The sequence below is a fragment of the Galleria mellonella genome, unplaced genomic scaffold (assembly GCF_026898425.1).
Source record: "Galleria mellonella isolate WM207_F2 unplaced genomic scaffold, CSIRO_AGI_GalMel_v1 utg429, whole genome shotgun sequence".
NCBI lineage: Eukaryota > Metazoa > Arthropoda > Insecta > Lepidoptera > Pyralidae > Galleria > Galleria mellonella.
In genome coordinates this window covers 1-27,355 of record NW_026442099.1, presented here as the reverse complement: position 1 = coordinate 27,355, position 27,355 = coordinate 1, and the positions used below count along the sequence as shown (strand labels likewise).

At 20.1% G+C, this 27,355-nt stretch overlaps 3 protein-coding genes and 11 pseudogenes across 3 annotated transcripts; 10 read left to right on the top strand and 4 right to left on the bottom strand.

The window, feature by feature from the left end:
- Positions 1–505: 505 nt before the first annotated feature.
- Positions 506–2,160, top strand: LOC128201445 (cytochrome b-like; annotated as a pseudogene).
- A 71-nt stretch (positions 2,161–2,231) lies between these two features.
- LOC128201450 (NADH-ubiquinone oxidoreductase chain 1-like) lies at positions 2,232–4,639 on the bottom strand. Its single transcript, XM_052898455.1, is given in 1 exon segment — positions 2,232–4,639. A coding segment is annotated over 1 exon segment (540 nt). The 5' UTR covers positions 3,179–4,639; the 3' UTR covers positions 2,232–2,638.
- Positions 4,640–6,096: 1,457 nt separating this feature from the next.
- Positions 6,097–7,333, top strand: LOC128201452 (NADH-ubiquinone oxidoreductase chain 2-like; annotated as a pseudogene).
- Positions 7,334–7,385: 52 nt separating this feature from the next.
- LOC128201442 (cytochrome c oxidase subunit 1-like) lies at positions 7,386–9,157 on the top strand (annotated as a pseudogene).
- Positions 9,158–9,903: 746 nt separating this feature from the next.
- On the top strand, positions 9,904–10,590 carry LOC128201449 (ATP synthase subunit a-like; annotated as a pseudogene).
- LOC128201446 (cytochrome c oxidase subunit 3-like) lies at positions 10,584–11,362 on the top strand (annotated as a pseudogene).
- An 872-nt stretch (positions 11,363–12,234) lies between these two features.
- Positions 12,235–13,511, bottom strand: LOC128201443 (NADH-ubiquinone oxidoreductase chain 5-like). The gene is given in 1 exon segment (XM_052898453.1): positions 12,235–13,511. A coding segment is annotated over 1 exon segment (873 nt). The 5' UTR covers positions 13,347–13,511; the 3' UTR covers positions 12,235–12,473.
- A 48-nt stretch (positions 13,512–13,559) lies between these two features.
- LOC128201440 (NADH-ubiquinone oxidoreductase chain 4-like) lies at positions 13,560–15,382 on the bottom strand (annotated as a pseudogene).
- A 391-nt stretch (positions 15,383–15,773) lies between these two features.
- On the top strand, positions 15,774–17,529 carry LOC128201444 (cytochrome b-like; annotated as a pseudogene).
- Positions 17,530–17,600: 71 nt separating this feature from the next.
- On the bottom strand, positions 17,601–18,599 carry LOC128201451 (NADH-ubiquinone oxidoreductase chain 1-like). Its single transcript, XM_052898456.1, is given in 1 exon segment — positions 17,601–18,599. A coding segment is annotated over 1 exon segment (540 nt). The 5' UTR covers positions 18,548–18,599; the 3' UTR covers positions 17,601–18,007.
- A 2,874-nt stretch (positions 18,600–21,473) lies between these two features.
- On the top strand, positions 21,474–22,511 carry LOC128201453 (NADH-ubiquinone oxidoreductase chain 2-like; annotated as a pseudogene).
- Positions 22,512–22,778: 267 nt separating this feature from the next.
- Positions 22,779–25,001, top strand: LOC128201441 (cytochrome c oxidase subunit 1-like; annotated as a pseudogene).
- A 292-nt stretch (positions 25,002–25,293) lies between these two features.
- On the top strand, positions 25,294–25,980 carry LOC128201448 (ATP synthase subunit a-like; annotated as a pseudogene).
- On the top strand, positions 25,974–26,689 carry LOC128201447 (cytochrome c oxidase subunit 3-like; annotated as a pseudogene).
- Positions 26,690–27,355: the final 666 nt, after the last annotated feature.

Below are 27,355 nucleotides of genomic sequence, written 5' to 3'. Positions count from 1 at the left end.
AATAAAGTAGGAATTAATCTTCCTTCAAAAAATAAATAAAATATAAATAAATTTATTATTGAAAAAGTTAAATATAATATTAATAACATAAATAATATATTAAATAAAAAAAAATTAACATAAAATCCTATTTTTAATAAATTTTCTCTTGCTATTAATATTAATATACAAATTCAAAAATACTATTAATATAAATATATTTATAAAAAAAAAAAATAAAAAAAAAAAAAAATTCTTAAAACAATAAATTCTAATCTTAATAAAACAATTAATAAATGTTTATGTTTAGAAACAAAAATTATATTTCCAATTAAAAATATAATAAATACAACAATTAATATATTAAATATTATCATTTGTCATTTTATTTTTGTTTTTATAGTTTAAAAAAAACATTGGTCTTGTAAATCAAAAATAAGAATTTTTCTTTAAAAACTTCAAAGAAAAAGAAATATCTTTATCTATAATCTCCAAAATTATTATTTTTCATAAACTATTCTAATAATTATATCATTATCTATTTTAATATTTTTTATAAATCATCCCCTATCCATAGGAATTTCCATTTTATTTCAAACTTTAATAATCTGCCTCCTTTCTGGAATATTAATTAAAACTTATTGATTTTCTTATATCTTATTTTTAACTTTTATAGGAGGTCTACTAGTTCTTTTTATTTATGTTTCAAGTATTGCTTCTAATGAAATATTTAAAATCTCCTCACTAAATAAAATAAGTACAATTACCTTTTTAATAATTAATTTTATTTTTTCTTATATTTTTTTCTATAATTTAAATTGACTTAATTTTTCTATTAATCTTGAAGAAATAAATAACTTTATACAAACTACAATATTTTTTTTTAATAATGAAAATAAAATTAATTTATCTAAACTTTATAACAATCAAACATTCATAATAATAATAATATTAGTAATTTATTTATTTATTACTCTTATTGCAGTTGTTAAAATTACTAATATTTTTTTTGGACCTCTTCGATCTTCTTAACTAATGATAAATAAATTTTTACCTATTCGAAAAACTCATCCAATTTTAAAAATTATTAATAATACTCTTATTGATTTACCGACACCTTCTAACATCTCAGCTTGATGAAATTTTGGTTCTTTATTAGGTTTATGTCTCATTATTCAAATTATTACTGGACTATTTTTAACTATATACTATACAGCAAATATTGAATTAGCTTTTTACAGAGTAAATTATATTTGTCGAAATGTAAATTATGGTTGATTAATTCGTACTTTACATGCAAATGGAGCATCTTTTTTCTTTATTTGTATTTATATTCATATTGGTCGAGGAATATATTATGAATCTTTTAATTTAAAATATACTTGAATAATTGGAGTTTTAATTCTCTTTTTACTTATAGCAACTGCCTTTATAGGATATGTTTTGCCTTGGGGTCAGATATCATTTTGAGGAGCAACTGTAATTACTAATCTTCTTTCTGCAATTCCTTATTTAGGAAATATATTAGTTACTTGAATTTGGGGGGGATTTGCAGTTGATAATGCTACTTTAACCCGATTTTACACATTTCATTTCCTATTACCTTTTATTATTCTAATAATAGTAATAATTCATTTATTATTTCTTCATATAACAGGATCTAATAATCCTCTAGGAATTAATAGAAACCTAGATAAAATTCCTTTTCATCCATTCTTCTCATTTAAGGATCTTATTGGTTTTTTTATTATATTATTTTTATTAATTATTTTAACTTTAACTAATCCTTATTTATTAGGAGATCCTGATAATTTTATTCCTGCAAATCCATTAGTAACACCAGTTCACATTAAACCAGAATGATATTTTTTATTTGCCTACGCAATCCTTCGATCTATTCCTAATAAATTAGGAGGTGTAATTGCTTTAATTTTTTCTATTCTTATTTTAATTATTCTTCCTTTTACTTTTAATAAAAAAATTCAAGGAATATTTTACCCTTTAAATCAAATTCTTTTTTGATCCTTAACTACAATTATTATTCTTCTAACTTGAATTGGAGCTCGTCCTGTAGAAAATCCTTATATTATTACAGGACAATTATTAACTATTCTTTACTTCTCATATTATATTATTACTCCTATCTTAAATAAATATTGAGATAATTTAATTTTTAATTAATTAATGAGCTTGTACATAAGCATTTGTTTTGAAAACTTAAGAAAGAATATTTATTCTATTAATTTATACTATAAAAATTATACTATAAAAAAATTTTAATTCCTATATATAATAATAAAAAATTTAAAGAAATAGGTAAATAAACCTTTCAAACCAAATACATTAACTTATCATATCGATATCGTGGTAATGTTCCTCGAACTCAAATAAATAAAAATGATACTAATCTTAATTTTAAATAAAAAAATAATCTTATTCTATATCCCCCTAAATAAATTAATACAATTAATATACTTATAAATAAAATTCTAGAATATTCAGCTAAAAAAATTAAAGCAAATCCCCCTCTTCTATATTCAATATTAAATCCTGAAACTAACTCTCTTTCCCCTTCAGCAAAATCAAAAGGAGTTCGATTAGTCTCAGCTAATCTTGATGAAATTCAACATAATCTTAATGGATATATAATAAAAATAAATCAAATTAAATTTTGATATTTATTAAATATTAATATATTAAAATCTATAACTATAATAATTCTAGATATTAAAATTAAAGCTAATCTAACTTCATAAGAAATAGTTTGAGCTACAGCACGTAATCCTCCTAATAAAGCATAATTAGAATTAGAAGATCAACCAGAAACTATAACTGTATAAACCCCTAATCTAGTACAACATAAAAAAAATAAAATTCCCATATTAAATCTAATTAAATTAAAATAATAAGGAATTACTAATCAAATTATTAATGATAATAAAAATCTAATAACTGGAGAAAAATAATAAGATAAATAATTAGAATAATTGGGGGAAAGATGCTCCTTGGTAAATAATTTAATAGCATCTGCAAAAGGTTGAAAAATTCCCATTAATCCAACTTTATTAGGACCTTTCCGAATCTGAATATATCCTAATAATTTTCGTTCTAATAAAGTTAAAAAAGCTACTCCTACTAAAACTCCAATAATTAAAATAATTACTCCTAAAATAATTATTAATAAATCTTTCAATAACATTTACTATCTATATAATAAATTATATATCAATGAATTCTAAAATCATCACATTTTTCTGCCAAAATAGTTAAATATAATTTTTAATTTAAATATTTAATTTAAAAATTAATAAAATTCTAAATAATAAATTTAATTTAAATATTTATTCCTTTCGTACTAAAATATCTTATTTTACTGGGGATAGAAACCAACCTGGCTTACGCCGGTTTGAACTCAGATCATGTAAGAGTTTAAAAGTCGAACAGATCAAAAAATTTAAACTTTTGCATTTAATTTTTATCTTAATCCAACATCGAGGTCGCAAACCTTTTTATCGATATGAACTCTCTAAAAAGATTACGCTGTTATCCCTAGGGTAACTTTTTCTTTTAATCTAAAAATTAGGATCATAAATTCACTTATTCATGTTTATTAATCAAAAAAAGTTTTATTTATTTTTCTATCACCCCAACAAAATAAATTAATTAAATTTAACATTAAAAAAAATTATATATAATTTAAAATTATTAATTTATAAAACTCTATAGGGTCTTCTCGTCTTTTAATATTATTTCAGCTTTTTCACTAAAAAATTAAATTTTACTTATTAAATAAGAGACAGATTATATCTCATCCAATCTTTCATTCCAGTCACCAATTAAGAGACTAATGATTATGCTACCTTTGTACAGTCAATATACTGCAGCCCTTTAATTTATATCAGTGGGCAGATTAGACTTTAAATTATTATCAAAAAGACATGTTTTTAATAAACAAGTGAATATAAATTTTTGCCGAATTCCTTTTATTTAATTAAAATTCAAATTTATAATTTTTATTTAATTTAATATACTAATTTTATCATTATTTCATTATATATTTAATTTTTATAATTATTTTTATAAAAAATTAAATTTTAATATTAAATTTTATTTTAATATAAGATTATTTATAAAAAAATATAATTTTTAAACAATATAAATTTTAAAAATCTTAAATAAATATTAATTTTATTATAAAATTTTAAATTAAAGCTTATCCCTTAAAATATTTTATTTAAATTATAATAAATTAATTAATTAATTTATTAAAATATTTTTTTTTAAATATAAAATTAAATTTTTTTCTAAAAAAACTAGATATCTTTAAAAACGAATAACATTTCATTTCAAATTAATTATTAAAAATATTTTTGCTACAATAACTTTTATAATTAATTAACTCTTTTAAATTCGAGAAATTTAATTTATATAAATTTTTTTTAATAAACTCTGATACACAAGATACAATAAATTAAATTTACTTTCATAAAAATTAATTTTCAATTATTTCATAATTCTTTCACAATACTAATTCACTTTAAAATTTTCAATTTTTTCTTTATATAATACTTTAACCCCCATTAAAATATTATTTATTTAAAAATTCTTTTATTATTTCATAAATTTATTAATTTCTCCCCTTCAAATTAATTAAATAAATTTAATATCATTTCAATGTAAATGAAATACTTCTTCAAGCTCTAATTTGTATTTCTAGAAACACTTTCCAGTACTTCTACTTTGTTACGACTTATTTCAATTTATAAATGAAAGCGACGGGCAATATGTACATATTTTAATTTTTAATCATTTTAATAAATTAAATAAAATTACATTTAAATCCACCTTCAATTTAATTTTACAATTAAATATTCATTTAAATAAATTTATTGTAATCCATTATATTCTTAATTATAATCTGCATCTTGATCTGATTTAAATTTTATTTTAAATTTTAAAATATATTTCTTTTAAAATATTTTTATAACAACGATATACAAAATTTCAAATTAAGTAAATTTATTCGTGGAATATCAATTATTAAACAGATTCCTCTAAATGAACTAAAATACCGCCAAATTATTTAAGTTTCAATAAAAAATTACCTACTATTTTAGTTTTTTTAAAATTAATTTTTTAATAATAGGGTATCTAATCCTAGTTTATAATAAAATTTATTAATTCATAATTTTTTTATAAATTTTAATTAAATTAAAATTTCACCTAATAATTTAATATTTAATTTAAAAATTAAAATATTTATTATTAACTAAAAAAATTTATTTTAAAATTTGTTTAACCGCAACTGCTGGCACAAATTTAGTTTTTAATTTTCATATTACTAAATCTTAATTTCTTAAATTTTTAATATTAATTACTACTTTATTTAATTTAATTATTATTTAAATAATTAAAATTTTATACAAAAATTTGTATGTAAAATAAATTCATAATAAATTTTTAAACTATAAAAATTTTTTTTTATATAATAATTAATATTATATAGATTTTTTTTTTTTTTTTTTTATAATAATTATTTAATTAAATATTATATTTATATGTATATATATATATATATGTATATATTAAATATTTAATTTTAATTATTAAATTTTAAATAATTTCTTTTTTTTTCTTATTTAATATTAAAATTAAAAATTAATTTCAATATTCATCAATATATATTCATTGAAATAATTAATTAATTATTAAATATAATATTTTATTAAAAAAAAATAATAAATTATTTTATTTTAATTTAATTAAAATTTATACATATATATATATATATATAAATAAATTAAAAATAATAAATTACTTATAAAAATTTATTATAATTAAACCATTTTTAATAAATTTTCTATAAAAAAAAAAAAAAATTAAAAATAAGCTAAATTTAAGCTTTTGGGTTCATACCTCAAATATAAAGTTAATCCTTTTTTTTAAATAATAAAGTGCCTGATTAAAGGATTATTCTGATAGGATAAATTAAGTAATTTTTTTACCTTTATTATATTTTATAGAATTAAACTATATCTAATAGTATCAAAAACTATTGTGCTTCTTACACTAAAATATATTATTTTATTTAAATAATAAAATTAAATTTAAATTTTAATTAAATTAATAAATTTATTTAATATTTTCTTTCAAATTAATTCCAATAAAATATTTTTTTTATTTATTCTATTTTTCAGAACATTAATCTCTATTTCTTCTAATTCTTGATTTGGATGTTGAATTGGTCTAGAAATTAATCTTTTAAGTTTTATCCCCCTAATCTCCCACTCTACTAATTTATTTTCTACTGAAGCTTCTTTAAAATACTTTCTTACTCAATCTATTGCTTCCATTAATTTTATTTTTTCAATTTTAATTAAATTAACATTAATAAAAAATTTTGAAATAAATAATTTTATTTCAATTATAATTAATTCTTCCCTATTAATAAAAATAGGTTCAGTACCTTTTCATTTTTGATTCCCTAATATTTCTGAAGGTTTATCTTGATTTAATAATTTTTTATTAATAACATGACAAAAAATTACCCCCATAATTTTATTGTCTTATTATTTAAATAAAAATTTTATTATTATTATTATAACTTTAAATACTATTATTGGAGCTATTGGAGGTCTTAATCAATCTTCTTTACGTAAACTTATAACTTTTTCCTCAATTAATAATTTAGGATGAATATTAGCTTCAATTTTAATTAGAGAAAATCTTTGAATATTTTATTTAATTATATATTCATTTTTAATCAGAATCATATGTTTTTTTTTTCAATTATTAAATATATTCTTTATTAATCAACTTTTTATCTCTAATATTAATTACTCAATTAAAATATTCCTATTAATTAATTTTTTATCATTAGGAGGATTACCCCCCTTTATTGGATTTTTTCCAAAATGAATCTTAATTAATTTTTTATTATCAATAGATTTTTTTATTATTAGATTTATTTTATTATAACAAGATTAATTATTTTATTTTTTTATATTCGAATTATTTATTCATCCTTTTTATTTAATTATATTAATTTAAAATGAATAAAAATTTTTTTAAAAAATAAAAATTTAATTTTTATTAATTTTTTATCTTTTTTATCAATTACAGGAATAATTTTAAGAACTTTAATTTTTTTATAAGGTTTTAGGTTAATAAAAACTAATAATCTTCAAAATTATTCATAAAGAAAATTTCTTTAAGCCTTAATAAATTTTCTTTATACCATGAAATTTGCAATTTCATATCATTTTTTGACTATAAAACTTATAATAAAAGAGAAATTTCTCGTTAATAAATTTACAATTTATCGCTTATAAACTCAGCCATTTTATTTTTTTTTTGCGAAAATGACTTTTTTCAACAAATCATAAAGATATTGGTACTTTATATTTTATTTTTGGAATTTGATCAGGAATAGTTGGAACTTCCCTAAGATTATTAATTCGCTGAACTTGGTAATCCTGGTTGACTTATTGGTGATGATCAAATCTATAACGTAATTGTTACAGCCCATGCTTTTGTGATAATTTTCTTCATGGTTATACCAATTATAATTGGAGGATTTGGAAATTGACTGGTTCCTTTAATATTAGGGGCACCTGATATAGCGTTCCCTCGCTTGAATAACTTAAGTTTTTGACTTTTACCCCCTTCTCTTACTTTATTAATTTTTAGAAGAATTGTTGAAAATGGAGCAGGAACAGGATGAACAGTTTATCCACCTTTATCTTCTAATATTGCCCATAGAGGTAGATCTGTAGATTTAGCTATTTTTTCTCTCCATTTAGCTGGAATTTCTTCTATTTTAGGAGCTGTAAATTTCATTACAACAGTTATTAATATAAAATTAAATGGTTTATCATTTGATCAAATACCATTATTTATTTGATCTGTAAGAATTACAGCACTATTATTACTTCTTTCATTACCTGTTCTAGCTGGCTATTACTATACTTTTAACAGATCGTAATTTAAATACTTCATTTTTTGATCCTGCTGGGGGAGGGGACCCAATTTTATATCAACATTTATTTTGATTTTTTGGGCATCCTGAAGTTTATATTTTAATTTTACCAGGATTTGGGATAATTTCTCATATTATTAGCCACGAGAGAGGTAAGAAGGAAGCGTTTGGTACTTTAGGGATAATCTATGCTATACTAGCTATTGGGGTTTTAGGATTTGTTGTATGGGCTCACCATATATTTACTGTAGGTATGGATGTTGACACTCGAGCATATTTTACTGCAGCAACTATAATTATTGCTGTACCTACAGGAATTAAAATTTTTAGTTGACTAGGTACTCTCCATGGGACTCAATTAAATTATAGTCCTTCTATACTTTGAAGATTAGGATTTGTATTTTTATTTACTGTAGGGGGATTAACAGGAGTAATTTTATCTAATTCTTGAATTGATATTATTCTTCATGATACATATTATGTAGTTGCTCATTTTCATTATGTTCTTTCTATAGGAGCTGTATTTGCTATTTTTGCGGGGTTCATTCATTGATATCCTTTATTTACAGGTCTTTCAATAAATCCTTTTAGATTAAAGATTCACTTTATTGTAATATTTATTGGAGTAAACCTAACTTTTTTCCCTCAACATTTTTTAGGGTTTGCAGGTATGCCTCGACGATATTCTGATTATCCTGATGCTTATACTTCTTGAAATATTATTTCCACCCTAGGATCTTATATTTCATTATTAGCCATATTATTTTTAATTATTACTATTTGAGAATCTATAATTAATCAACGAACAGTATTATTTCCCCTTAATTTATCTTCTTCAATTGAATGATATCAAAATCTTCCCCCAGCTGAACATTCATATAATGAACTTCCTATTTTAAGAAATTTCTAATATGGCAGATTATATGTAATGGATTTAAACCCCATTTATAAAGGATTATCCTTTTTTTAGAAATTGCAACTTGATCTAATTTTAATTTACAAAATAGTGCCTCTCCTCTTATAGAACAAATTATTTTTTTTCATGATCATACTTTAATTATTTTAATTATAATTACTATTTTAGTAGGATATATTATAATTAACTTATTTTTTAATAAATTTATTAATCGATTTTTACTTGAAGGTCAAATAATTGAATTAATTTGAACTGTTCTACCAGCAATTACTCTAATTTTTATTGCATTACCCTCTCTTCGTTTATTATATTTATTAGATGAATTAAATAATCCTAGAATTACCCTAAAAACTATTGGTCATCAATGATATTGAAGTTATGAGTACTCAGATTTCAATAATATTGAGTTTGACTCCTATATAATCCCAACTAATTAACTTCCTTTAAATAATTTTCGTCTTTTAGATGTAGATAATCGTATTATTTTACCCATAAATAATCAAATTCGAATTTTAGTTACTGCAACAGACGTAATCCACTCCTGAACTATCCCATCATTAGGTGTAAAAGTAGATGCAAACCCTGGACGTCTTAATCAAACTAATTTTTTTATTAATCGACCTGGAATTTTTTATGGTCAATGTTCAGAAATTTGCGGAGCAAATCATAGATTTATACCTATTGTAATTGAAAGAATTTCAATTAAAAATTTTATTAATTGAATTAATAATTACTCTTCATTAGATGACTGAAAGCAAGTATTGGTCTCTTAAACCACTTTATAGTAAATTAGCAATTACTTCTAATGAAAGAATTAGTTAAAATTATAACATAAATATGTCAAATTTAAATTATTACCTAAGTAATATTCTTTTATTCCACAAATAATACCTATTAATTGACTAATTTCATTTATTTTTTTTATTATTGTTTTTATTATTTTTAATATTATAAATTATTATATTTTTAATATTAAAAATAATAATAAAAATAATAAAAAAAAAAAAATTTTTAATAATTTAATCTGAAAATGATAAGTAATTTATTTTCAATTTTTGATCCTTCAACTAATATTTTTAATTTATCTTTAAATTGATTAAGAACCTTAATTGGTCTTTTATTTATTCCTTATTCATTTTGATTAATTCCTAATCGATATCATATTTTTTGAAACTTAATTTTTAATAAATTACATAATGAATTTAAAACCTTACTAGGAAATAATCCTTTATTTAATAATTTTACATTAATTTTTATTTCAATATTCTCATTTATTTTATTTAATAATTTTTTAGGTTTATTTCCATATATTTTTACAAGAACTAGACATCTTACTCTTTCTCTTTCCTTATCTTTACCATTATGATTAAGATTCATATTATATGGATGAATTAATAATACTCAACATATATTTATTCATATAATTCCTCAAGGTACTCCTACTATTTTAATACCATTTATAGTATTAATTGAAACAATTAGAAACATTATTCGACCTGGAACTTTAGCTGTACGATTAACAGCTAATATAATTGCTGGACATCTTTTAATGACTTTACTTAGTGGAACAGGATCTAAATTTCCCCCTTCTTTAGTAATTATTTTAGTTATTATTCAAATTTTACTTTTAACTTTAGAATCAGCAGTTGCAGTAATTCAATCTTATGTCATTGCAATTTTAAGAACTCTTTATTCTAGTGAAGTTAATTAATGAAAACTAACCATAATCATCCATTTCATTTAGTAGATTATAGTCCTTGACCTTTAACAAGTGCTATTGGAATTATAACTCTAGTTTCAGGTATAATTAAATGATTTCATAATTATAATTTTAATTTATTAATTTTAGGTTATATTATTGTTATCCTCTCTATATATCAATGATGACGAGATATTACACGAGAGGGAACTTATCAAGGTAAACATACTATTCTAGTCTCAAAAGGTCTACGTTGGGGTATAATTTTATTTATTACTTCTGAAGTTCTTTTTTTTGTTTCTTTTTTTTGAGCTTTTTTCCATAGAAGTCTTGCCCCAAATATTGAAATTGGAACAATTTGACCCCCTACTAGAATTACCCCATTTAATCCATTTCAAATTCCATTATTAAATACCATTATTCTAATTAGATCAGGAGTATCAGTCACATGAGCTCATCATGCTATTATAGAAAATAATAACTCTCAAATAACCCAAGGTTTATTTATTACAATTATTTTAGGAATTTATTTTACTATTTTACAAGCCTATGAATATTTTGAAGCTCCATTCACTATTGCTGATAGAGTTTATGGTTCCACATTTTTTATAGCAACAGGATTTCATGGATTACACGTAATTATTGGAACACTATTTTTTTAACTGTATGTTTACTTCGTCATATTTTAAATCATTTTTCAAGTAGTCACCATTTCGGATTTGAAGCTGCTGCTTGATACTGACATTTTGTTGATGTAGTTTGATTATTTTTGTTTATTTCAATTTATTGATGAGGTAACTAGTATCTTTTTAATATAATAAGTATATTTGACTTCCAATCAAAATGTCCATTTTTTTTTAATATAAATAATTATTTTAATTTTACTTATTTCTACTATTATTCTTATTATTTCAAATATTATAATAATTATTTCTATTATCCTATCAAAAAAAACATTTTCAGATCGAGAAAAATCCTCACCTTTTGAATGTGGATTTGACCCCAAATCCTCAGCTCGAATACCATTTTCCCTCCACTTTTATCTTATTACTGTTATTTTTTTAATTTTTGATGTAGAAATTGCCTTAATTTTTCCTATTATTCCTCTATTCAATTTAGTCAATTTTATTATTTGATCAAAAATTAGTTTCTTTTTTATTATTGTCCTTTTAATTGGATTATATTATGAATGAAATCAAAATATATTAAATTGAACAAATTAATTTTTTTCTTTAGGATTATAGTTTAAATTCAAAACATTTGATTTGCATTCAAAAAATATTGAACTCTCAATTTATCTTATAATAAATAAGAAGCAATTTTTGCATTTAATTTCGACTTAAAAGATAGAGTATTTTCTCCTTATTTATTAATTGAAACCAAAATAGAGGTATATCACTGTTAATGATACTATTGAATAACTAATTCCAATTAAATTTTATTTCTTATTTTTAAGAAATATAAAGTTTAAAATTAAGCTGCTAACTTAATTTTTAGTGGTTTAATTCCATTAATATTTCTTATTTATATAGTTTAATAAAAACATTACATTTTCATTGTAAAAATAAAATTTTATTATTTTTATAAATAAATTATCTAAAGATTAAATCAATCTCCTTAATATCTTCAATATTATGCTCTTAATTATATAAGCTATTTAAATTTTATTAAATTATTATTAAAAATATAAAAATTATTATTCATATAACAAATCTAAATAAATAAATTTTAAAATTATTTACTTGATAAAAATTATAAAAAATTGAATAATTTTTTAAAATATAATATATACCTTGTCCTCTATATAATTCACTTCATCCTAAATCAATATATTTTAATAAATTTTGTCCTAACTTTAAAAAATAATAATTTAAACCATAAGTAGATAATCTAGGTATAAATCATATTAAACATAAAAATCTTCTAATATTATAAGTTATTAAAAATTTATTTATTGAATAAATTATTATATTTCTAACAAAATAACCAATAAACCCTCCCAATAATCTAACGTATACAACTATTATTTTTATATTTAAAGGTAAATAAATTATATATGGATTTAAAAAAATTATTCAACTTAATATAGAACCACTAATAACTCTTATAAAAAGTAAAACTATTATTCTTTTTAATATAGTATAATCTTCATCATATAAATTATAAATTCTTATTAAATTATAATCATTTACTATTAAATATATAATTAATCGAATAGTATAAAATATAGTTAATCCTGTAGATAAATAATAAATATAATAAATTAATAAATTTAAATTTCTTAAACTTACTATTTCTAAAATTAAATCCTTAGAATAAAATCCCGCTAAAAAGGGAATACCACATAATGCCAAATTAGAAATATTTATACATAAAGAAGTTATAGGAATATAATTTCTAATTCCTCCTATTAATCGAATATCTTGAGTATCATTTATTATATGAATAATAACTCCAGCACATATAAATAATAAAGCCTTAAATATAGCATGAGTTAATAAATGAAAAAAAGCTAAATCCGGTATTCCTATACTTAAAATTCTTATTATTAAACCTAATTGTCTTAAAGTAGATAAAGCAATAATTTTTTTTAAATCAAACTCATAATTAGCTGAAATACCTGCTATAAATATTGTTAAACCAGATAATAATAATAAAATTTTTAAAAATAATATATCAATCAATAATAAATTAAAACGAATTAATAAATATACTCCAGCAGTTACTAAAGTTGAAGAATGTACTAAAGCAGATACAGGAGTAGGAGCTGCCATAGCAGCAGGTAACCAAGAACTAAAAGGAATCTGAGCTCTTTTAGTTATAGCAGCAATAATAATTAATCTTCTAATTATATATATTTCATAATCATTTTTTATAAATATTAAATAAAAAATATAATTTCATCTACCATAATTTAATATCCAAGAAATAACAATTAAAATAAAAACATCACCTACACGATTTGATAAAGCTGTTAATATTCCAGCATTATAAGATTTTAAATTTTGATAATAAATAACTAAACAATAAGAAACTAATCCTAACCCATCTCAACCTAATAAAATACTTACAATGTTAGGACTAATAATTAATAAAATTATAGAAAATACAAATAATAAAACTAAAATAATAAAACGATTTAAATTTAATTCTGATCTTATATATCTTTTTCTATAATAAATTACAACTGAAGAAATTAATAAAACAAATATTATAAATAATAAAGATATTCAATCTAATAAAATAGATATTACTACTCTTACTGAATTTAAAGTAATAACTTCTCACTCTAAAAAAATTACTATATTATTTATAATAAAATAAATTATTATTATAAAATTTACTATTCTTATAAAAAATAAAAAAAAAAATCTTAAAAAACAAATTGAAATATTTTTTTTAATAACTTAAAATAAGTAATCTTATATTTTTGATACCACAAATCAATATTTTATTTTAAATTATTTAAGTAAAATCAAATTATTACTCAATCTACCTTTAAAATTATTAAATTTAAAGGTAATCAATGTAATATTAATAATAAATATTCTCGAGAAACTCCTGTATAAAATCTATATAATCCTCTATAATATTTTCCATGTTGAGTATAAGAATATAAATATAATCTATAACCAGCTCTAAAAAAAGAAATTAATATTAATATAAATATTGAAACCCAAGATCATCTTATTAATCTATTAATTAAACTAATTTCCCCTATTAAATTTAAACTGGGAGGAGCAGCTATATTAGAAGATATTAATAAAAATCATCATAATCTTATTGAAGGTATAAAATTCATTATACCCTTATTAATATATAAACTTCGTCTATGTAATCGTTCATAACTAATATTAGCTAAACAAAATATTCCCGAAGAACATAAACCATGCCCAATTATTAATAAATAAGAACCTATAAAACCTCAATAATTTAATGTTATAATTCCCCCAATTACCACTCCTATATGACAAACAGAAGAATAAGCAATTAAAGATTTCATATCAACTTGACAAAAACATTTTAATCTAATATAAAATCCACCAACTAATCTAATAATAATTCAAATAAAATTTAATTTTAAACTAAGTTTTTCAAGTAAAATTAAAATTCGCAATAAACCATAACCCCCTAATTTTAACATAATCCCAGCTAAAATTATTGAACCCGAAACAGGAGCTTCTACATGAGCTTTAGGAAGTCATAAATGAACAAAATACATTGGTATCTTAACTAAAAAAGCTAAAATTATTGAAAAATATAATAAATAAAAATCAAAATTTATAAATTTTAAAAAATAAAATATAATATTATTTCTTTTATTAAAAATATAAAAAATTCCTATTAATAACGGTAAAGATGCAAATAAAGTATAAAATAATAAATATATCCCAGCCTGAATTCGTTCAGGTTGATATCCTCAACCTACAATTAATAATAAAGTAGGAATTAATCTTCCTTCAAAAAATAAATAAAATATAAATAAATTTATTATTGAAAAAGTTAAATATAATATTAATAACATAAATAATATATTAAATAAAAAAAAATTAACATAAAATCCTATTTTTAATAAATTTTCTCTTGCTATTAATATTAATATACAAATTCAAATTCTTAATAAAATTAAACCAAAAGATATAATATCACAAGAAAATATATATCTTAAATTAGTATTATAATAAATTCTAATATTTAAATTTATAAATATAAATATTATTAATATCATTAAATTTTGAACCAATCAAAATATATTTTTTTTAAAACATAAAGGAATTATAAAAATAATTATAAATATAAATTTTATCATATTTATTTTATTTATTAATTTATAATAAATTAAATCTTTGAAAATAATCATTTCCATGAGTTCGAATTATAGATACTAAAATTGATAATCCTAAAGCACCTTCACAAACTGAAAAAACTAAAAATACTATTAATATAAATATATTTATTTCAATTAATCTTAAATAAATTAATAAAAAAAAAAAAATTCTTAAAACAATAAATTCTAATCTTAATAAAACAATTAATAAATGTTTATGTTTAGAAACAAAAATTATATTTCCAATTAAAAATATAATAAATACAACAATTAATATATTAAATATTATCATTTGTCATTTTATTTTTGTTTTTATAGTTTAAAAAAAACATTGGTCTTGTAAATCAAAAATAAGAATTTTTCTTTAAAAACTTCAAAGAAAAAGAAATATCTTTATCTATAATCTCCAAAATTATTATTTTTCATAAACTATTCTTTGATATTCTAAAAATATTTTTTTTTATAATAATTATATCATTATCTATTTTAATATTTTTTATAAATCATCCCCTATCCATAGGAATTTCCATTTTATTTCAAACTTTAATAATCTGCCTCCTTTCTGGAATATTAATTAAAACTTATTGATTTTCTTATATCTTATTTTTAACTTTTATAGGAGGTCTACTAGTTCTTTTTATTTATGTTTCAAGTATTGCTTCTAATGAAATATTTAAAATCTCCTCACTAAATAAAATAAGTACAATTACCTTTTTAATAATTAATTTTATTTTTTCTTATATTTTTTTCTATAATTTAAATTGACTTAATTTTTCTATTAATCTTGAAGAAATAAATAACTTTATACAAACTACAATATTTTTTTTTAATAATGAAAATAAAATTAATTTATCTAAACTTTATAACAATCAAACATTCATAATAATAATAATATTAGTAATTTATTTATTTATTACTCTTATTGCAGTTGTTAAAATTACTAATATTTTTTTTTTGGACCTCTTCGATCTTCTTAACTAATGATAAATAAATTTTTACCTATTCGAAAAACTCATCCAATTTTAAAAATTATTAATAATACTCTTATTGATTTACCGACACCTTCTAACATCTCAGCTTGATGAAATTTTGGTTCTTTATTAGGTTTATGTCTCATTATTCAAATTATTACTGGACTATTTTTAACTATATATTATACAGCTAATATTGAATTAGCATTTTATAGAGTTAATTATATTTGTCGAAATGTTAATTATGGATGATTAATTCGAACTTTACATGCAAATGGAGCATCTTTTTTCTTTATTTGTATTTATTTACATATTGGACGAGGAATTTATTATGAATCCTTTAACTTAAAATACACATGAATAATCGGAGTTTTAATTCTCTTTTTACTTATAGCAACTGCCTTTATAGGATATGTTTTGCCTTGGGGTCAGATATCATTTTGAGGAGCAACTGTAATTACTAATCTTCTTTCTGCAATTCCTTATTTAGGAAATATATTAGTTACTTGAATTTGGGGGGGATTTGCAGTTGATAATGCTACTTTAACCCGATTTTACACATTTCATTTCCTATTACCTTTTATTATTCTAATAATAGTAATAATTCATTTATTATTTCTTCATATAACAGGATCTAATAATCCTCTAGGAATTAATAGAAACCTAGATAAAATTCCTTTTCATCCATTCTTCTCATTTAAGGATCTTATTGGTTTTTTTATTATATTATTTTTATTAATTATTTTAACTTTAACTAATCCTTATTTATTAGGAGATCCTGATAATTTTATTCCTGCAAATCCATTAGTAACACCAGTTCACATTAAACCAGAATGATATTTTTTATTTGCCTACGCAATCCTTCGATCTATTCCTAATAAATTAGGAGGTGTAATTGCTTTAATTTTTTCAATTCTTATTTTAATTATTTTACCTTTTACATTTAATAAAAAAATTCAAGGTATTCAATTTTACCCTTTAAATCAAATTCTTTTTTGATCCTTAACTACAATTATTATTCTTCTAACTTGAATTGGAGCTCGTCCTGTAGAAAATCCTTATATTATTACAGGACAATTATTAACTATTCTTTACTTCTCATATTATATTATTACTCCTATCTTAAATAAATATTGAGATAATTTAATTTTTAATTAATTAATGAGCTTGTACATAAGCATTTGTTTTGAAAACTTAAGAAAGAATATTTATTCTATTAATTTATACTATAAAAATTATACTATAAAAAAATTTTAATTCCTATATATAATAATAAAAAATTTAAAGAAATAGGTAAATAAACCTTTCAAACCAAATACATTAACTTATCATATCGATATCGTGGTAATGTTCCTCGAACTCAAATAAATAAAAATGATACTAATCTTAATTTTAAATAAAAAAATAATCTTATTCTATATCCCCCTAAATAAATTAATACAATTAATATACTTATAAATAAAATTCTAGAATATTCAGCTAAAAAAATTAAAGCAAATCCCCCTCTTCTATATTCAATATTAAATCCTGAAACTAACTCTCTTTCCCCTTCAGCAAAATCAAAAGGAGTTCGATTAGTCTCAGCTAATCTTGATGAAATTCAACATAATCTTAATGGATATATAATAAAAATAAATCAAATTAAATTTTGATATTTATTAAATATTAATATATTAAAATCTATAACTATAATAATTCTAGATAATAAAATTAAAGCTAATCTTACTTCATAAGAAATAGTTTGTGCTACAGCTCGTAATCCCCCTAATAAAGAATATCTTGAATTAGAAGATCAACCTGCAATTATAACTGTATATACCCCTAATCTAGTACAACATAAAAAAAATAAAATTCCCATATTAAATCTAATTAAATTAAAATAATAAGGAATTAATATTCAAATTATTAAACATAAAATAAATCTTAAAACAGGAGAAAAATAATAACAAATATAATTAGAAAAATTAGGATAAGTTTGCTCCTTGGTAAATAATTTAATAGCATCTGCAAAAGGCTGCAAAATCCCAATTAATCCAACTTTATTAGGACCTTTCCGAATCTGAATATATCCTAATAATTTTCGTTCTAATAAAGTTAAAAAAGCTACTCCTACTAAAACTCCAATAATTAAAATAATTACTCCTAAAATAATTATTAATAAATCTTTCAATAACATTTACTATCTATATAATAAATTATATATCAATGAATTCTAAAATCATCACATTTTTCTGCCAAAATAGTTAAATATAATTTTTAATTTAAATATTTAATTTAAAAATTAATAAAATTCTAAATAATAAATTTAATTTAAATATTTATGATCCTTTCGTACTAAAAAAGCTATTTTAAGTCTGGGGATAGAAACCAACCTGGCTTACGCCGGTTTGAACTCAGATCATGTAAGAGTTTAAAAGTCGAACAGACTCTCCAGCAAAACTTCTGCACCTTGCTAACTTCTTAATCCAACATCGAGGTCGCAAACCTTTTTATCGATATGAACTCTCTAAAAAGATTACGCTGTTATCCCTAGGGTAACTTAGTCTTTTAATCTCAAAATTAGGATCATAAATTCACTTATTCATGTTTATTAATCAAAAAAAGTTTTATTTATTTTTCTATCACCCCAACAAAATAAATTAATTAAATTTAACATTAAAAAAAATTATATATAATTTAAAATTATTAATTTATAAAACTCTATAGGGTCTTCTCGTCTTTTAATATTATTTCAGCTTTTTCACTAAAAAATTAAATTTTACTTATTAAATAAGAGACAGATTATATCTCATCCAATCTTTCATTCCAGTCATCAATTAAAAGACTAATGATTATGCTACCTTAGCACAGTCAAAATACTGCGGCCCTTTAATTTTAAAATCAGTGGGCAGATTAGACTTTAAATTATTATCAAAAAGACATGTTTTTGTTAAACAAGTGGACATATATTTTTGCCGAATTCCTTTTATTTAATTAAAATTCAAATTTATAATTTTTATTTAATTTAATATACTAATTTTATCATTATTTCATTATATATTTAATTTTTATAATTATTTTTTAAAAAAAAATTAAATTTTAATATTAAATTTTATTTTAATATAAGATTATTTATAAAAAAATATAATTTTTAAACAATATAAATTTTAAAAATCTTAAATAAATATTAATTTTATTATAAAATTTTAAATTAAAGCTTATCCCTTAAAATATTTTATTTAAATTATAATAAATTAATTAATTAATTTATTAAAATATTTTTTTTTAAATATAAAATTAAATTTTTTTCTAAAAAAACTAGATATCTTTAAAAACGAATAACATTTCATTTCAAATTAATTATTAAAAATATTTTTGCTACAATAACTTTTATAATTAATTAACTCTTTTAAATTCGAGAAATTTAATTTATATAAATTTTTTTTAATAAACTCTGATACACAAGATACAATAAATTAAATTTACTTTCATAAAAATTAATTTTCAATTATTTCATAATTCTTTCACAATACTAATTCACTTTAAAATTTTCAATTTTTTCTTTATATAATACTTTAACCCCCATTAAAATATTATTTATTTAAAAATTCTTTTATTATTTCATAAATTTATTAATTTCTCCCCTTCAAATTAATTAAATAAATTTAATATCATTTCAATGTAAATGAAATACTTCTTCAAGCTCTAATTTTCATTTCTAGATACACTTTCCAGTACATCTACTTTGTTACGACTTATCTCCTCTTTATTAATGAAAGCGACGGGCAATATGTACATATTTTAATTTTTAATCATTTTAATAAATTAAATAAAATTACATTTAAATCCACCTTCAATTTAATTTTACAATTAAATATTCATTTAAATAAATTTATTGTAATCCATTATATTCTTAATTATAATCTGCATCTTGATCTGATTTAAATTTTATTTTAAATTTTAAAATATTATTTTTCTTTTAAAATATTTTTATAACAACGATATACAAAATTTCAAATTAAGTAAATTTATTCGTGGAATATCAATTATTAAACAGATTCCTCTAAATGAACTAAAATACCGCCAAATTATTTAAGTTTCAATAAAAAATTACCTACTATTTTAGTTTTTTTAAAATTAATTTTTTAATAATAGGGTATCTAATCCTAGTTTATAATAAAATTTATTAATTCATAATTTTTTTATAAATTTTAATTAAATTAAAATTTCACCTAATAATTTAATATTTAATTTAAAAATTAAAATATTTATTATTAACTAAAAAAATTTATTTTAAAATTTGTTTAACCGCAACTGCTGGCACAAATTTAGTTTTTAATTTTCATATTACTAAATCTTAATTTCTTAAATTTTTAATATTAATTACTACTTTATTTAATTTAATTATTATTTAAATAATTAAAATTTTATACAAAAATTTGTATGTAAAATAAATTCATAATAAATTTTTAAACTATAAAAATTTTTTTTTATATAATAATTAATATTATATAGATTTTTTTTTTTTTTTTTTTATAATAATTATTTAATTAAATATTATATTTATATGTATATATATATATATATGTATATATTAAATATTTAATTTTAATTATTAAATTTTAAATAATTTCTTTTTTTTTCTTATTTAATATTAAAATTAAAAATTAATTTCAATATTCATCAATATATATTCATTGAAATAATTAATTAATTATTAAATATAATATTTTATTAAAAAAAAATAATAAATTATTTTATTTTAATTTAATTAAAATTTATACATATATATATATATATATAAATAAATTAAAAATAATAAATTACTTATAAAAATTTATTATAATTAAACCATTTTTAATAAATTTTCTATAAAAAAAAAAAATTAAAAATAAGCTAAATTTAAGCTTTTGGGTTCATACCTCAAATATAAAGTTAATCCTTTTTTTTAAATAATAAAGTGCCTGATTAAAGGATTATTCTGATAGGATAAATTAAGTAATTTTTTTACCTTTATTATATTTTATAGAATTAAACTATATCTAATAGTATCAAAAACTATTGTGCTTCTTACACTAAAATATATTATTTTATTTAAATAATAAAATTAAATTTAAATTTTAATTAAATTAATAAATTTATTTAATATTTTCTTTCAAATTAATTCCAATAAAATATTTTTTTTATTTATTCTATTTTTCAGAACATTAATCTCTATTTCTTCTAATTCTTGATTTGGATGTTGAATTGGTCTAGAAATTAATCTTTTAAGTTTTATCCCCCTAATCTCCCACTCTACTAATTTATTTTCTACTGAAGCTTCTTTAAAATACTTTCTTACTCAATCTATTGCTTCCATTAATTTTATTTTTTCAATTTTAATAAAAATAACTTTAATAAAAAATTTTGAAATAAATAATTTTATTTCAATTATAATTAATTCTTCCCTATTAATAAAAATAGGTTCAGTACCTTTTCATTTTTGATTCCCTAATATTTCTGAAGGTTTATCTTGATTTAATAATTTTTTATTAATAACATGACAAAAAATTACCCCCATAATTTTATTGTCTTATTATTTAAATAAAAATTTTATTATTATTATTATAACTTTAAATACTATTATTGGAGCTATTGGAGGTCTTAATCAATCTTCTTTACGTAAACTTATAACTTTTTCCTCAATTAATAATTTAGGATGAATATTAGCTTCAATTTTAATTAGAGAAAATCTTTGAATATTTTATTTAATTATATATTCATTTTTAATCAGAATCATATGTTTTTTTTTTCAATTATTAAATATATTCTTTATTAATCAACTTTTTATCTCTAATATTAATTACTCAATTAAAATATTCCTATTAATTAATTTTTTATCATTAGGAGGATTACCCCCCTTTATTGGATTTTTTCCAAAATGAATCTTAATTAATTTTTTATTATCAATAGATTTTTTTATTATTACATTTATTTTTATTATAACAAGATTAATTATTTTATTTTTTTATATTCGAATTATTTATTCATCCTTTTTATTTAATTATATTAATTTAAAATGAATAAAAATTTTTTTAAAAAATAAAAATTTAATTTTTATTAATTTTTTATCTTTTTTATCAATTACAGGAATAATTTTAAGAACTTTAATTTTTTTATAAGGTTTTAGGTTAATAAAAACTAATAATCTTCAAAATTATTCATAAAGAAAATTTCTTTAAGCCTTAATAAATTTTCTTTATACCATGAAATTTGCAATTTCATATCATTTTTTGACTATAAAACTTATAATAAAAGAGAAATTTCTCGTTAATAAATTTACAATTTATCGCTTATAAACTCAGCCATTTTATTTTTTTTTTTTTTTTTTGCGAAAATGATTATTTTCAACTAATCATAAGGATATTGGAACATTATATTTTATTTTTGGAGTATGATCAGGAATGGTTGGGACTGCTCTAAGTATATTAATTCGAGCAGAACTTGGTAATCCTGGTTCTCTTATTGGAGATGATCAAATTTATAATACTATTGTTACAGGTCATGCCTTTATTATAATTTTTTTTATAGTAATACCTATTATAATTGGTGGATTTGGTAATTGATTAGTTCCCCTAATATTAGGAGCCCCTGATATAGCTTTCCCCCGAATAAATAATATAAGTTTTTGATTATTACCTCCTTCTCTTACTTTATTAATTTTTAGAAGAATTGTTGAAAATGGAGCAGGAACAGGATGAACAGTTTATCCACCTTTATCTTCTAATATTGCCCATAGAGGTAGATCTGTAGATTTAGCTATTTTTTCTCTCCATTTAGCTGGAATTTCTTCTATTTTAGGAGCTGTAAATTTCATTACAACAGTTATTAATATAAAATTAAATGGTTTATCATTTGATCAAATACCTTTATTTATTTGAGCTGTAAGAATTACAGCACTATTATTACTTCTTTCATTACCTGTTTTAGCTGGAGCTATTACTATATTACTTACTGATCGAAATCTAAATACATCATTTTTCGATCCTGCAGGAGGAGGTGATCCTATTCTTTATCAACATTTATTTTGATTTTTTGGCCATCCAGAAGTGTATATTTTAATTTTACCGGGATTTGGTATAATTTCTCACATTATTTCCCAAGAAAGAGGAAAAAAAGAAACATTTGGTTGTTTAGGGATAATTTATGCTATATTAGCTATTGGATTATTAGGATTTATTGTATGAGCTCACCATATATTTACAGTTGGTATAGATATTGATACTCGAGCTTATTTCACTTCAGCCACTATAATTATTGCAGTTCCTACAGGTATTAAAATTTTTAGTTGATTAGCAACTCTCCATGGTACTCAAATTAATTATAGTCCTTCTATACTTTGAAGATTAGGTTTTGTATTCTTATTTACTGTGGGGGGATTAACTGGAGTAATTTTATCTAATTCTTCAATTGATATTATTCTTCATGATACATATTATGTAGTTGCTCATTTTCATTATGTTCTTTCTATAGGAGCTGTATTTGCTATTTTTGCAGGATTTATTCATTGATACCCTTTATTTACAGGTCTTTCAATAAATCCTTTTAGATTAAAGATTCACTTTATTGTAATATTTATTGGAGTAAACCTAACTTTTTTCCCTCAACATTTTTTAGGGTTTGCAGGTATGCCTCGACGATATTCTGATTATCCTGATGCTTATACTTCTTGAAATATTATTTCCACCCTAGGATCTTATATTTCATTATTAGCCATATTATTTTTAATTATTACTATTTGAGAATCTATAATTAATCAACGAACAGTATTATTTCCCCTTAATTTATCTTCTTCAATTGAATGATATCAAAATCTTCCCCCAGCTGAACATTCATATAATGAACTTCCTATTTTAAGAAATTTCTAATATGGCAGATTATATGTAATGGATTTAAACCCCATTTATAAAGGATTATCCTTTTTTTAGAAATTGCAACTTGATCTAATTTTAATTTACAAAATAGTGCCTCTCCTCTTATAGAACAAATTATTTTTTTTCATGATCATACTTTAATTATTTTAATTATAATTACTATTTTAGTAGGATATATTATAATTAACTTATTTTTTAATAAATTTATTAATCGATTTTTACTTGAAGGTCAAATAATTGAATTAATTTGAACTGTTCTACCAGCAATTACTCTAATTTTTATTGCATTACCCTCTCTTCGTTTATTATATTTATTAGATGAATTAAATAATCCTCTTATTACCCTAAAAACTATTGGTCATCAATGATATTGAAGTTATGAGTACTCAGATTTCAATAATATTGAGTTTGACTCCTATATAATCGCAAGTAATGAACTTCCTTTAAATAATTTTCGTCTTTTAGATGTAGATAATCGTATTATTTTACCCATAAATAATCAAATTCGAATTTTAGTTACTGCTACAGATGTAATTCACTCTTGAACTATCCCATCTTTAGGGGTTAAAGTTGATGCAAATCCAGGTCGTTTAAATCAAACTAATTTCTTTATCAATCGTCCAGGAATTTTTTATGGTCAATGTTCAGAAATTTGTGGAGCAAATCATAGTTTTATACCTATTGTTATTGAAATAATTTCAATTAAAAATTTTATTAATTGAATTAATAATTACTCTTCATTAGATGACTGAAAGCAAGTATTGGTCTCTTAAACCACTTTATAGTAAATTAGCAATTACTTCTAATGAAAGAATTAGTTAAAATTATAACATAAATATGTCAAATTTAAATTATTACCTAAGTAATATTCTTTTATTCCACAAATAATACCTATTAATTGACTAATTTCATTTATTTTTTTTATTATTGTTTTTATTATTTTTAATATTATAAATTATTATATTTTTAATATTAAAAATAATAATAAAAATAATAAAAAAAAAAATATTATTAATAATTTAATCTGAAAATGATAAGTAATTTATTTTCAATTTTTGATCCTTCAACTAATATTTTTAATTTATCTTTAAATTGATTAAGAACCTTAATTGGTCTTTTATTTATTCCTTATTCATTTTGATTAATTCCTAATCGATATCATATTTTTTGAAACTTAATTTTTAATAAATTACATAATGAATTTAAAACCTTACTAGGAAATAATCCTTTATTTAATAATTTTACATTAATTTTTATTTCAATATTTTCTTTTGTTTTATTTAATAATTTTTTAGGTTTATTTCCATATATTTTTACAAGAACTAGACATCTTACTCTTTCTCTTTCCTTATCTTTACCATTATGATTAAGATTCATATTATATGGATGAATTAATAATACTCAACATATATTTATTCATATAATTCCTCAAGGTACTCCTACTATTTTAATACCTTTTATAGTATTAATTGAAACAATTAGAAATATCATTCGTCCAGGAACTTTAGCTGTTCGTTTAACAGCTAATATAATTGCAGGACATCTTTTAATGACTTTACTTAGTGGAACAGGATCTAAATTTCCCCCTTCTTTAGTAATTATTTTAGTTATTATTCAAATTTTACTTTTAACTTTAGAATCAGCAGTTGCAGTAATTCAATCTTATGTCATTGCAATTTTAAGAACTCTTTATTCTAGTGAAGTTAATTAATGAAAACTAACCATAATCATCCATTTCATTTAGTAGATTATAGTCCTTGACCTTTAACAAGTGCTATTGGAATTATAACTCTAGTTTCAGGTATAATTAAATGATTTCATAATTATAATTTTAATTTATTAATTTTAGGTTATATTATTGTTATCCTCTCTATATATCAATGATGACGAGATATTACACGAGAGGGAACTTATCAAGGTAAACATACTATTCTAGTCTCAAAAGGTCTACGTTGGGGTATAATTTTATTTATTACTTCTGAAGTTCTTTTTTTTGTTTCTTTTTTTTGAGCTTTTTTCCATAGAAGTCTTGCCCCAGATATTGAAATTGGAACAATTTGACCCCCTACTAGAATTACCCCATTTAATCCATTTCAAATTCCATTATTAAATACAATTATTTTAATTCTTTCCAAGGTTTATTTATTACAATTATTTTAGGAATTTATTTTACTATTTTACAAGCCTATGAATATTTTGAAGCTCCATTCACTATTGCTGATAGTGTTTATGGTTCCACATTTTTTATAGCAACAGGATTTCATGGATTACACGTAATTATTGGAACACTATTCTTACTCGTATGTCTTATTCGTCACAGTCTAAGTCATTTTTCTAGAACTCACCATTTCGGATTTGAAGCTGCTGCTTGATACTGACATTTTGTTGATGTAGTTTGATTATTTTTGTTTATTTCAATTTATTGATGAGGTAACTAGTATCTTTTTAATATAATAAGTATATTTGACTTCCAATCAAAATGTCCATTTTTTTTTAATATAAATAATTATTTTAATTTTACTTATTGTGGATTTGACCCCAAATCCTCAGCTCGAATACCATTTTCCCTCCACTTTTATCTTATTACTGTTATTTTTTTAATTTTTGATGTAGAAATTGCCTTAATTTTTCCTATTATTCCTCTATTCAATTTAGTCAATTTTATTATTTGATCAAAAATTAGTTTCTTTTTTATTATTGTCCTTTTAATTGGATTATATTATGAATGAAATCAAAATATATTAAATTGAACAAATTAATTTTTTTCTTTAGGATTATAGTTTAAATTCAAAACATTTGATTTGCATTCAAAAAATATTGAACTCTCAATTTATCTTATAATAAATAAGAAGCAATTTTTGCATTTAATTTCGACTTAAAAGATAGAGTATTTTCTCCTTATTTATTAATTGAAACCAAAATAGAGGTATATCACTGTTAATGATACTATTGAATAACTAATTCCAATTAAATTTTATTTCTTATTTTTAAGAAATATAAAGTTTAAAATTAAGCTGCTAACTTAATTTTTAGTGGTTTAATTCCATTAATATTTCTTATTTATATAGTTTAATAAAAACATTACATTTTCA